Here is a 13,373-nt window from a genome sequence, read left to right as displayed (position 1 = left end):
AGACCAATTTAAAGGGGTCCTTTTCTCAAAAAACACAAATGTGAGGGAAGAACTTCTTAGCTGTATGCATCTCTTTGGGGCAATTTTCCTTCACCTCTTGTACCAGAGACACAACAGGTAATCTTTCCAAAGAGAGGGCATATTCCTCCTAGACAAATATAACAGGTGTCCCATTTGGAAAACGTCTATCACCTCCTGTTACCTCAGCTTCTCCCAAGTGCAAGAGTTTGAATTCCCAGCAATGATGATGGTCACCTGGACAAATTGAGAGGTGAATCTCCCAAGCAAGGACACAGACAACAAAAACCTAATAAAAGTTAGAATCCTTCCCCACTCCATCCAAGACACAAAAACAGCTATATATGTTGCAGCGACGCGGTGACATCCTAACGCACAATGCCAACGGAAGTACACTGAGGTATAATGCTAGAAAATGAGCAGTCACCATTTTTGCTGTTTTGTGACGCATTGGCAGCTCAGATATTTTGAATGCGTTGTCCTAACATAACGAACATTGATTGAAATAGAATTGTGCACGTTAACACACCAGAATGGGCGCTTAGATTCATTTTAAACCTGACAGCGGGAAGTGGCTGTTGCCTATAGTAACACAAGCACTACCTTTTTTCTTGACTCCGGGAAGGAATTCCTCCTTCTCTTTGTTGGACACGCGGCTGGTCCTCATGCGACAGAAAAACGACCGTCGGGAGCCCCAATGGAGACGGGACGAGCCAGCCTGAAAGTGTGTGTGCACTTGCAAACCAGCTTTCAAAATAGTTTAATAAGACTGTGTCAGTTCAAAAGATGACATCTGGATTAATGAGGAAAGACATTTAGTTTTATTATAGCAGGGAGCGACAGATGATGAGTCCACAGGCAGACAGCATCAAACTTGAAAGCGAGTGAAAATTTTACAACAAAAGTTTTTTTTTTCTTTTAAAGATTAATGCTGAACTCCAGGAAAAGCAAATCTTGTCTAAATACAAGAGTCATGTGTATTCTTACTTGAATCTTAGTGTGCTTTGTATATTTCTTCCAGATCTGTGCAGTAATCCAGTGTAAATCTGTGCAGGAGCTTCCTGTAATAAAGACCGGTCACTGCTGCTCTCTCCTTGTGCAGGTTGACTGGTCTTGTCTCCACCCCCTCCTTTAGTTTATGCAGGCAGCCTCTTGTGGGTGGGGCCAGATGGTTCCTTCCCACAGTTCTGCTCTCTGCACAGGCTATGTACAGCACAGTGATGATGTCAATGCTACTATTACAAGGAATTATCTGGACTTGAAAAGGCATTTGGTGCACACAAAATGGATTTAGATCCATGCTGGCTATTGAGGAACCCTTTTAAATAAAAAAAGTTTTTGTGCCCAGAGTTCAGCTTTAACTTTGACAGCAAAAAAAACCTCCACAAAGTGCCAAATACATCTAAAATGGCCATATGTCTCAACTGCAAGGTCATTTCAGGAAAGTCACAATTCTTTCTTGGCAGAAAAAAAAAAAATTACGGGCAAGATTTATGTAGATCCTATGCCTCTAATGGTGGCCATACAATACATGCTTTGATTTCATTAGCAAACCGATGGGCGATTCGATCAATACAATCAAATCTGCAAACAGCCATAACCAATTGACCTGGACTCAATTTAGAATGTATCCAATAATTTAAGTCAATTGGCCAGGGCAGAATATTATTGATCACTTTGTATGAATCGGCATCACTGAAATACTCTTTTCATCAATACAATCATATTTCAATAGATCAGACTATGAGATTGCATAGTGGCAACAGAGGTCTGATTGATGATTTAGGATTGGAACTTACGAATGTATCTTAGCTATCAATCAAAATCCACTTCTTCTTGTGTAGCATATCGAATGAATGGGTTGGTGACTCTATATCAATGATTCCCATCGGAAGAGATAGATCATGAAAGAAATTGATAATTTATTGAAGCGTATTTGGCTATTTCAAGAGTCAGCCACACTAAGAAGAAATAATTATTTATTAATCCCTTTGGAATAAATAAAGTATTCTGAATCTGAATATACTGTAGATATATTGAGCCGAGAAAGAAAATCTGCGGCAGAATGCTGCCGATGAAAGTTAAACTGTCCATAAATTGTGTCTGATTTTATAGGATGAGTTGAAAGTTCTCTGCACGTGGCTATGCTGTTACATTAGACCATTTTACATATAGATAGCAGTTAGTGGGTTTTGCTTTAAAGCGCTTTGTGTCCTTTGTCACGTGAGTCACATGACTCTCCTAGACTAATCACAGCTGTGGGAAATTGAAGAAAAAGCGCGTAAGCTACAGGCACAGTTCACTTACTTTTGGCATCAATTAATTTTTCCCGTGGGGTGATGTCCGAGGAGGACAGCTGTTCCTTTACTTTGGCAACATCCTTGGGATGTAGATAATCGAACAGACTTTGTCCTATCAGGTCAGCCTAAAAAGGAAGAATGAAAAAGAATAATGTATGGTGTTTCGACAGTGATTATAGAGAATAATGAGATATTTACATTAAACAATCTTTCAGGAAATGTGAATGGCCTCTTATTACACTATGTGATGATGGGGGATTTATTTCTTCTATCATCATCTCCTATAATACTCAGTATTGCTGGAGGATATTGCTCTGCCCACCAGGGGCGGACTGACAACTCATGGGGCCCTATGGCAATAGGGGATCATGGGGCCCCTGTGTCCTTGCCCAAACTCAAAAAAGCCTATGAAAAAGGTACCAGGGTCATCTCATGGGGCCCCTTACTGACCGCAGGCCCTTGGGCAGTGCCCGAGTTTCCAAATGGTCAGTCCGCCCCTGCTGCCCACTATTTCTCAGCATTTTTGCCTACCTCCATTCTTTTGCTCACATTGTAGTCCTGTTATGTGCATTCCTTTCATTAAAGCCCAACTACAGGGAACTAAAAATGATTCCTTGCAGTGGGGCTCAGCCCGTATTGCAAGGGTTAATAGCTTGTTTTGTCTAGGGGAGGAAAAACTGTTACCCAAGTCTCCACTCTCCCAGCAGGTGGCACCCCCTTTCCCAATCCAGAATTGGACTGTCCCTTGGCATCCTCATGTCCAGTGCAAGGCTATGGGCCCTGCTCTGGTTTTGATTATGTCACAATTCTAAACTGGTTCAGAGTGAGTGTGCAGATGCTGTGAGGACTGGTTTAGCTGTGGGTAGGAGCAGAAAAAACTCTCCTTTAATTGTTTGCCTAGATGTAAACAAGCAAGTAACCCTTGCAATGTGGGCACAGAACCACTGCAATGGATAATTTCTTTAAAGTTGCTTTACATTAGACCCTATTCACATATGAGGGTTTTGTAGCTCAAAGCTCCAAAATGTTTAGCATCCAAAACCCCAAAAGATGATTGAAGTCTTTAGTTTGAGAAAGTACATGAGCTTCTTTTGAGCTATAAGTTTCAAGTATTTTTGGCCCCAATAGACTTTATTATGAGCACCTGAAAAATGAGTAAACACGCATGAAAATACACATCGCACAAGTTTTTTCCCCTAGTAACCAGCTTTGCATTGGCTAAAAGTAGCTCAAGTCCGAGACACCTGCCTGTACAAATGCTCAAAAAAAAAAATCTAAGAAAAAATGTAAAGCTCATATCCAGAAACACTCTCCCCCATTACTTTTTAGCCCCCACCTCCCTCTAACTAATCCCTGGATTAAACAAGAAGTTGTGAACAAGCTAAAATTATAAACCATTTCAAATACAGTTATAACTACGCATACGCCATAACTGTTTTTGCTTAGTTTCAGAAATGATCTTCCTTACATTTTTTTACACGGTTAAAAAGTTCTGCCATGCGACCATAAATTACTTCTTCCTGACAGTAGGATGTGGGGTTACAAGACACTGTGCAGACACATTGTCTGCCTGCATCCCATAGTCTGTTCAGCCTGAAAGAAGAGGCAGGCTGTGCCTGAGGGGGGGGGGGGGGTCATGTTCAAGAGGTGAGAGAAAAATCCAGTATTGGCATTAAAAACTGATATTTTTACTTAATCCATCAAACCATAAAAAGGAATCGATTCCTACAAATTGATGCGTTTCAGTCTCATAAATAGGTCTTAGTTTAGGAGGTGGGCTGTGATTGGGAGGGGATGTGTACCAGAGGCAGGCTGTGATTGGGAGGGGGCATGGCTGCTGAACAAACTTCCCAATACAGGCATGATGTGTGTCTGCACAGTGTCTTGGACCTCTAAAAAGTTAAACTGACTATGCTAACTCAGGTCAACTTCTGTGCTTTGCGTACTTCAGATGGAAGACGTACAAGAAAATGATAGAGGCTTTGATTTATAAAATACACATATGTGAGCACACACATAGCAAAAATATTCAGGGTAACATACACTTTTATTAAAAAAAAAATACTCAAAATCTGAATCCCTGGTTACATAAAGAGCCAGGTATTGTGCCTGGAGTGTGAGAGAGTCTTTCTTTGGTTGTCACTGCCTCTGCGACATGGAAACTTCCAATTCACTGGCCGGTTCTCTCAGGTTCCAGAAGACTGAAGCAGTGTAATAAGGTGAGGACAAGGAGCAGCAACAAGACCCTTTGGCCGAAGGGGTGAATTTCAGCACTGGATTGCCGGGGACCCCACACGTAGAAGAGGCAACGTGACAGTGGACTCACGTGAGTAAAAGAAAGAGCGTCAGAGGGGATTTTTTTTTTTTTTAATATGAAAATGGGTAGAAGTGGGATGTGTCAACATTTTTTCAACATTCCCTATACACATTATAATTTCCCTTTTATTATTATTATTATATTATACATTATTTATATAGCGTCAAAAGGTTTGCTCAGAGCTGTACATTATAGTGGGGGACAGTACATGAGACAATACAGTAACAAGACAAAACACAAGGGGTTCGAGGGCACTACTCTTTCGAGCTTACAATCTAGGAGGGAGGGGATAGTGGTACAGGAGGAAGTAGCTGTGGGGGATGGAGTAGTAGGAGGAGTGTAGAGTGTAGATCAGCAATTAGGTGATTGTGGGGTAGGCTTCCCTGAAGAGATGGGTTTTCAGGGTGCGCCTGAAGGTGAGGAGGGAAGGTGACAGTCTGATGGATTGGGGTAGAGAGTTCCAGAGGATGGGGGAAGTCATGGAGAAGTCCTGCAGTCGGGCGTGGGAAGTGGAGACCAGGGAGCTAGAAAGTAGGAGGTTTGTGAGGAGCGAAGATTACGGGTAAGGTGGTATTTGGGTATCAGGTCGGTGAGGTAGTTTGGGGCAACGTTATGAATGGCTTTGTATGTCAGTGTTAGTAGTTTGAATTTAATGCGTTGGGCAATCGGAAGCCAGTGGAGGGATTGGCAGAGGGGGGTGGCAGATACGGAGCAGTTAGTAAGGTGGATGAGTCTGGCCGCTGAGTTCCGGATAGACTGAAGCGGGGATGGTCTGTGATGAGGTAGGCCAGTGAGGAGGGGGTTGCAGTAGTCGAGTCGTGAGATAATAGGGGAGTGAATGAGTTGTTTAGTAGTGTCTGGGGTTAGGAACGTACAGAGTTTGGAGATGTTGCGGAGGTGGAGCCTGCATGAGTTTGCCAACGATTGGACATAGGGTTGGAAGGACAGGTTTGAGTCAAGAGTGACACCTAGGACTTTGGCTTGTGGGGTGGGACTGATGGTGGCGTTGTTGGTCATGATGGAGAGGGTGGGGGGGCACGGGCTGGGGGGAAAATTAGGAGCTTGGTTTTGGAAAGGTTCAATTTCAGGAAATGGAGCGACATCCAGTCTGATATGTCGTTCAGTAGGTGGGCGATACGGGCGGAGACTGAGGGGGTGAGGTGAGGGGTGGAGAGGTAAATTTAAGTGTCATCGGCGTAGAGGTGATAGTTGAAGCCGTGGGAATGTATCAGTTTGCCGAGGGAGGAGGTGTAGATGTAGAAGAGCAGGGGCCCAAGGACAGAGCCTTGGGGGACCCCAACAGAGAGGGGGAGAGAGGGGGAGGTAGTGGCGTTATAGGTAACGCTGAAGGAGCGTTGGAATAGATAGGAGGAGAGCCAGGAGAGAGCGGAGTCTCTGATGCCAAGGGAGTGTAGTTTATTAAGGAGGAGGGGGGTGGTCAACTGTGTCAAAGGCCGCGGAAAGGTCGAGGACTAAGAGGACTGAGTAGTGGCCATTAGCTTTGGCGGTTAGCAGGTGATCAGTGATTTTGAGTAGGGCGGTTTCGGTGGAGTGTAGGGGACGGAAGCCAGACTGTAGTGGATCGAGGAGGTTGTTGTCAGTGAGGTGGGCGCTTAGGCGATTGTAGACCAAGCGCTCAAGGAGCTTGGAAGTAAATGGCAGCAGGGAGATGGGTCTAAGGTTGTTCAGGTCGGTGGGGTCCAGGGAGGGTTTTTTTGAGTATGGGAGTGATGTGCGCGTGCTTTAGGGGGGAGGGGAATGCGCCAGTGGAGAGGGAGAGATTGAAGATGTGGGTGAGGGAGCGTAGGATGGAGGAGGAGGAGGGTGACCGGAGGAGTTCTGTGGGGACAGGGTCAAGGGGGCAAGTGGTGAGGCGGGCTTCTGAGAAGACCTTAGTGACCTCCTCAGTGGTAGCAGTGCTGAAGGAGCGGAGTGTTGGGGAGGATAAGGTGTGCGGGATGTTAGGTGTGGTGGGGGGCAGGGCGGTTGCGAGGTCAGAGGAGGGAAGAGTTGATGGGGTTATAGTGGGAGGGAGGCTAGGTGGGGAGGTAGGTTGAGCATTGGCAATGTCCTTACGGATTGCATCAATCTTGTTTTGGATGTGATTGGCAATCTCGTGGGCGGTGAGTGAGGTACTGGGTGGGGGTGGGGGGGAGAGAGTAGGGAGTTAAAGGTGGAGAAGAGTCGGCGATGACTGGAGGAGAGGGTATTGATGAGGGTAACGAAGTAGGCTTGTTTGGCGGCATGGAGGGAGGAGGTGTAGGTGAGGAAGGCGGATTTGTAGAGGGAGAAAACTCGAGGGGATCTGGTTTTACGCCATAATCGCTCCAGCGCACGACTGCATCGTTTAAGATATTTAGTGTGGTCGTTCTGCCAGGGTTGAAGCGGTCGGGGTCTAATGCTACGTGTGGTCAGGTGTGCTAAGGAGTCTAGGGCAGCTGATAGCGAGTTGTTATACGCAGTAGTGGCCAGGTCAGGGCATGACAGTGGGAGGATACTGTCGTACAGACGGTCAGCTGCAGAGTGGAGAGGGGCTGGGTTCAGGTTACGGCTGGTGATGGTTTGAGGTTCGGGGGGGGGGGGTGTTAGAGGACGGGGAGATGGAGGTTGTGGTCAGAGAGAGGGAAAGGGGTGTATGTGAGGTCGTGGAGGGTGCAGAGATGGGAGAAAACGAGGTCCAGGGTGTTCCCGTCAGTGTGGGTGGAGGACTGTGTGCACTGTGTGAGTGAAAAAGAAGAGGTTAGGTGGAGTAGTTGGGATGTAGCTGGGTTGTTGACATTGATAGGGATATTGAAGTCTCCAAGGATGATGGTGGGTAGCTCAGAGGAGAGGAAGATGGGTAGCCAGGTGGAAAAGTCGTCAAGGAAGCGGGATACGAGTCCAGGATATTTGAACATTCTTGTGGTTAGAGTGTTAATGTTGTAATATTCTTGTTTCCTTGTACAGTAAAGTTTATCACACAGGGTCTATCAGATTGGAAACAACAGACACCCTGCAGTCTCTAACAACAAGAACACTAACACTGCTCATGGTAGTCATCGAATATGTGATCTCTGTCCAGGCTGTATGTCACAGAAGGAGTTTAGAAGTAGTATTTTTTTTTCTATTTACAGTCAGAAAGAGGTACTTTTTTTTAAACTCCAGACAATAATGTGAATTGCCGATGCTGACGTGTGTTCTATTAAACTATGTGACGTGTGCACTTTAATGACAGGTCCACTTAAACAATGCTTCTCTCACAAATGGGTTTTTTTTCTCAAGGTAGAATTATAACTGCTAATGTTACCAGCAACCGGTTCATATAAGATCAGCGTTTGTTTCATGTTTAGTGACCTATTAATGGCGCAATGTGTCACAGCCCCATCTTTGTTTCATGTTTAGTGACCTATTAATGGCGCAATGTGTCACAGCCCCATCTGACTTTAATTCTTCGATAATTACTCCCATCTTGCTATTGATTTGGTGGATGAAGAGCTCCCTGCAGAGAACAATGTCCCCACAAACATCCGCGCCTCTCGTTAAACTAGGCCAGGCATTCACAAATTCACTTGTATTTCTGGGTTACGGTAACGCTGGATTTGCACTGGGATTCACGGCAGAGAAAACGAGGTCAGGAGACATGGTGGCTCTGGGCAGACGGGATCACGTACCTGGCTGTACTTCAGCGTCTTTGAGACGGATTCAGACACAAACAGGATTTTTCCTCTGTCGCATCCGACCACAAACAGGAAGCCGTCGGCTGCCTGGAAAACAAAGAGAGCTTATTGGACTGGGGAAGAAAACTCAAATTAGGAAATTAAATTGGACTGTGTTCAGCTTGTATCAACAAAGAGAAATATCTCCTTTCCATTACATAGAGCGGATGGGTCGTGAAGTTCACAGAAGTTAGCTCAGAAAGCCAAAAACACAAACACAAGGACGCTGAATTTCTGGCAGGACCAAAACTTATTTTCTGCAGTTGCAGAAAATTTACCTTGGAAACAATTATGAAAACTAATGTAGCCACCACAACTAAGGATTCATAAGATATATAGGATTCAGTAGGTATACTTCATAGTGAACTTGATCTGTGATATTAAAGCAAATTTTGTTTTATCCATGCAGAACAAAGCAACAGGTTTTCCTGTAATGGACCCTTCCACCCATCAGTAAATACTTATCCTTCCTTCATCCCCCACCCCTACTGCTTAATTTAGGTAGCACAGAGAGCAAAGAAATCACCCGGTACTCCCAGGTATGGAAGAGCATGTGCTTTGTGATTGGGCACAGCACTATCACATGAAGGTGGGGACACAGTCCTAACCCTGGGTAAGCTCTGAGAAGAACTGACACGGGGTTTCCTTGCCTTGCTCCAGGTAGCTAAACAAAGCAGAGTGGGAGTAAAGGCAAGTTCAGTATGTGCACTGGATGAATACAAGATTTTCCAAAGCTACAGGAGATCCAAAATTCAGCCTCATTTATTAGCGTATATTCATCTAGAAAGCTCCTTGATGCACTTCAGGCAATCTGTGCTAGCTTACAGAGCCAGAATCACTACACTTGCTTGATGTGAAATTAAATAGGGAAAATCCACCACTCTACTGTGGCATAGGCATTAAAATGCACCTGGGATTTGCCCTGCAGTAAATGTTCTTGCTTTCACCAAAAGAAAAAAAAAACTGGTTACCGACCTTTAGGATTAAGTGTCTGAGCTCGTCCTGGTGCAAGAATGATGGCTTGTAACTCTCCTCTGTGAACGAGCTGCTGGAACCTGAAATGAAAATGTGATATGTATATAACATGAGAATGGTAAGCCTTCAGCTACTGGGCATTTAACCTGGCTACAGATTGCCTGGGGCAGCACAAAACCTAAATACACCACTGATCACAATGTGTCACAACCATGAAAAAGCCTATTGCAACTCCACAGCATACATCATAGATAATCTTGCACATGCTATCCAACATGCTTCATGGTGCAATGTCCACTTTGTCCAGGCTGCACATGAAGTTCAAATAATAATCACCTGTAAATAATGTTTGCAAAATTACTTTAAAAATGTGTGTTTTTTTAAGCTATTCATGTGCAATGTCCAGCTTACACGAAGGTGACACACTTACAGAGGCACCTGGAATGACAGATTTGTTTGGGAGATCCAAGGGGCTTCTCAGGCTGAGATGTCCTTCAAGGGGACCATACCTCCTGACACCACTCTTGCATGCAATGGAAAAGAGTAACATACTTTACTCACAGTGGGTCAATGTGAGGGTCTAACTGACAGGATATGATTTGAATGGGTTTATGTTTAAGATCCCACCAGCCCTCTCACATGTTCAAAGGTGGTAACAGATCATCAAACCACCCTCCACTTTCTATAGATCACCTAAACAATGAACATGCTACAGGAAGCAAAAGCTCAGGGATGACTTTGTCACCGATCTACTACTCTTTCATTGTCCATTCACCAGGCTGGGGGTAGGTCAATGACCAAGCTGTGTTGCTTAACTGCAGTACTGAAATGAAAGGTTTCCCAGGGTTGGTGTCACCCGGTGCGTTAACACTTGGTGACACCCCCTCCGACGATCCCCGCAGAATGGATCGGATCTGCAGATTGAGCATAATGGATTAGACTCCGATCCATTATGCTCCCCAATCCACAAATCCGATCCACCCTGCGCGTATAGTTGGCTTGCATTCCAACTTCCCTTTGTGTGGAGCGGGTCCGGTGTCACCCTGTATAGGTTGCACGACGACGATCCCCGCAGGATGGTTCGGATCTGCGGATTGATCATAATGGATCGGAGTCCGATCCGTTATGCTCCCCAATCCGTAGATCCGATCCATCCTGCGGGGATCATCAGCCTACAACCTATACGATCGGATCCATCCTGTGGGGATCATCAGCTTGCTTTACAACTTACCTTTTCGTGGAGCGGGTCTGGTGTCACCCCGTGCGGTAGGTGTCACCTGGTGCGGCCCGCACCACCCGCACCTGCCTGGGGACGCCACTGCATATACATATTTTAGCTGAAGGGAAAGACAGTCAAAGCTAGTAAAGTTAAAGGGAATCTCCACCTTTGCATCCAAAAATGAAAATGTTACCTCTCTCCCCACTCTAAATTTAGCAACTCCACCCACATCTGCTGAGTTATCGATCCAAACACTTCTTACCAAATATAGAGCACCGCAGGCTATGTATCAGAATAACACCAGCAATGGCGACCCATAATTGAGGTGACCAATGAGGTGAACTCTTAATAGAGGTACCACTTAAAGCGCAGCTCCACCCAAAAAGGGGAAGTTCCGCTTTAGGTTCTCCTCCCCTCTTCCCCTTCCACATTTGGCATGCATTTTTGTTTTTTTTTGGGGGGGGGGGGGTATCCTGGGACAAGTGAGTGTGTGTTTATTAAAAGTTTTTACTTTCAATAAAACACAAAAACGACTGGAGCTCTTCGTTAAGTACTATTCTGTAATATCCCTTCATTACCAAGTCATTTTTATGAAAACACCTGCATGCTGCATCTTTGGTGCAGTTTTTCCAAAAGCCCTTTCTATTGTAAGTCAATGGAAAGGCATCAAAAGCACATTAGTGTGAAAGGGCCCTTAAACTGAACAAAAACGCATCAAAAACTGAGCAGTATGAAAGGGCCCATAAAGGGAGTTTATACACAGAAGTGCAGAATAAGGTAGGGCTGATAAGGTAGGGCTTAGTTGCTGCTTCCTTCACTGTAAAAGGAAGAGGCAGGCTCAGCAATGCACTCTTTACATTTATGAGAGCTATGACTGGTCATCACAGGCATTACATGGTAGAGAGCCAGTGATGTTCTCAGGAAGTTATGCTACAGCACCCTGCTGACCCCTCCCAGAAGCCATGATCTGCCTGCAATGCATACAGAAGCAGAGAGACCCAGGGAGAACGTTCTAGGTGTATCATAAAAATGATATTCATTGAAAGCAGACAGGTATTATTCAAAAGTTTCATTAATATGTTGCTGCAGGGGGAGGGAACAGCCACAGAATGCAAAATATAAGCATATTAAGCTTTAACTTTAAACCACTTTGCAGCAAATGGTTTCTGTTTTACCATGAAAGAGGCTGAGATTCAATTTTCTATGATAATAAAACGTTTAAAAATACGAGGGGGGGTTAATACTTTTTGTAAGAACTGTATACTATGCTAAATTACACAGTAAAGGTACATTCACACCAGCCAGTCGCTGTAAAATGCATGTGTTACCACAACACACCTGCGCTATGGTTGTGAGCAGGCCATGTTGTCTCAATAAAATATATATATGTAACTTTACAAATATTGTGCGACTTAAACCATTCCTATGTATGTCATTCTGCTGCCCTTTTAGCAGTTTAGCAGGAGACATCCAATAATGACATCATATTGTTTCAGATAATGATACTCCTGCACAGCTGGTCTCAAGCCATAGCAATCAATTCTACAAATTCCTTATAGTTCCTCACGAGCTGGCGGTGATCAAGTTGGGTTTGGCATTCTCACAGTACTCGCCTAAGAATTGGTCGCTAAGTTAAATTGGAAGAAGATGAAGAGGGTTTTTGTTTCGATGAATCAGCATCATTGAAAACAATACTGCTCTTTTCTAGTGAGATTACAACCACGTAGGATTAACACTGCTCAAGATTGTTCTTGAGTTTACAGTACCTGCGCCAAGAAGTATAAAAACATAATTATTCCTGGAAAACCCATTCCCCCCACAGCAGGAATGTATCCAAAAGTGGATGCAGTGAAACACAGAGGTCAAATTATAGTTCAGCAATTATAGAGGCACCCCAAACATAACAATCTAACATTTATAGTTGACCTTTTAGTAAATGTAAAAGTCTGAAGACTTGGCAGACTCTGGCAGCATCACCAGGTAAAAATAAAGGATAAAAAGCTTGAAAAAAGAAGACTAATGCAGGCAACAAATTTAAGAAATGGCAAACTGAATACAGGTTTTTGTATGCACCATAAAATCTTTCTTAGAGTCCATCGAGGGATACAGGAAGTCATTCAAGTTCAAGTTTAACTGTTGCCTACAGAGTGATTAGACAACGGCAAACAAAAAAACTTTAGGCCAGTCAAGCATAACCTCTCCCACTACCAGCATGCCTCAGTTTTGTAGCAATCCATATTTATGTTATAAAACAGGTAAGGGTGAGTCCTATGTCCCCCAATGGACTCCTAGAAAAGTCCTATTTTCTTTCTTGTTCACTGAAGGTCACAGGGAGTCATTCATTTTCAGGATGTGAAAAACCAGTTCAACTCTGGGGTAGGCCACACAGCAACAAATGTTAACAGATCCAAGAACAAAAAAAAAAAGAACCAGGAAATGCTTACAGAGCAAACAGCCACTTGAAGGACCTTAAGCCCAAAGCTGGTATAAGACAAGGCCTGAACATCTACCTGGTAGAACTTAAGAGTACGTGTAAACAGAGGGCAGCCTTGCAAATCTCAGAAACAGTAGCCTGATCTTTAAAGGCCAAGAAACACTCACAGATCAGTAGAATGTGCTTTGACAGGATAGGATGGAACCCAATCATTATGACCACAAGCTTGAATGATAGTCTGGTAGATGGTGCAATGAAAAGCTAAAACACCCTTACGGGGAACATTCAGGATGATAATAAAAAAGAAGTAATTCTGAAGAAGGTATTACAGACTCAGAGATGACTCTTTCTTTCAAAAATTGGGCTTCAGCAGTCTTGCCTTTTAAGCCAGCCTCTAAGAAGCAGGATGGTAAAT

General features: G+C 44.2%; 1 protein-coding gene across 1 annotated transcript in view; it reads right to left on the bottom strand.

The window, feature by feature from the left end:
• Positions 1–13,373, bottom strand: part of BMAL2 (basic helix-loop-helix ARNT like 2) — an 85,322-nt gene that overhangs the window by 23,703 nt on the left and 48,246 nt on the right. The window contains exons 5-8 of the mRNA XM_089671698.1: positions 9,306–9,385; positions 8,286–8,378; positions 2,326–2,443; positions 622–765 (exon numbers count right to left, since the gene is read on the bottom strand). Coding sequence (XP_089527824.1) covers positions 622–765; positions 2,326–2,443; positions 8,286–8,378; positions 9,306–9,385 — 435 coding nt within the window. The remainder of the gene's footprint in view (positions 1–621; positions 766–2,325; positions 2,444–8,285; positions 8,379–9,305; positions 9,386–13,373) is intronic.

The sequence above is a fragment of the Staurois parvus genome, unplaced genomic scaffold, assembly GCF_062004578.1.
Source record: "Staurois parvus isolate SC_StPar_1 unplaced genomic scaffold, SC_StPar_1.0 ptg000114l, whole genome shotgun sequence".
Classification (NCBI taxonomy): Eukaryota; Metazoa; Chordata; class Amphibia; order Anura; family Ranidae; genus Staurois; species Staurois parvus.
The sequence above is the reverse complement of the archived record's forward strand: the minus strand, read 5'-3'. Positions and strand labels throughout refer to the sequence as shown.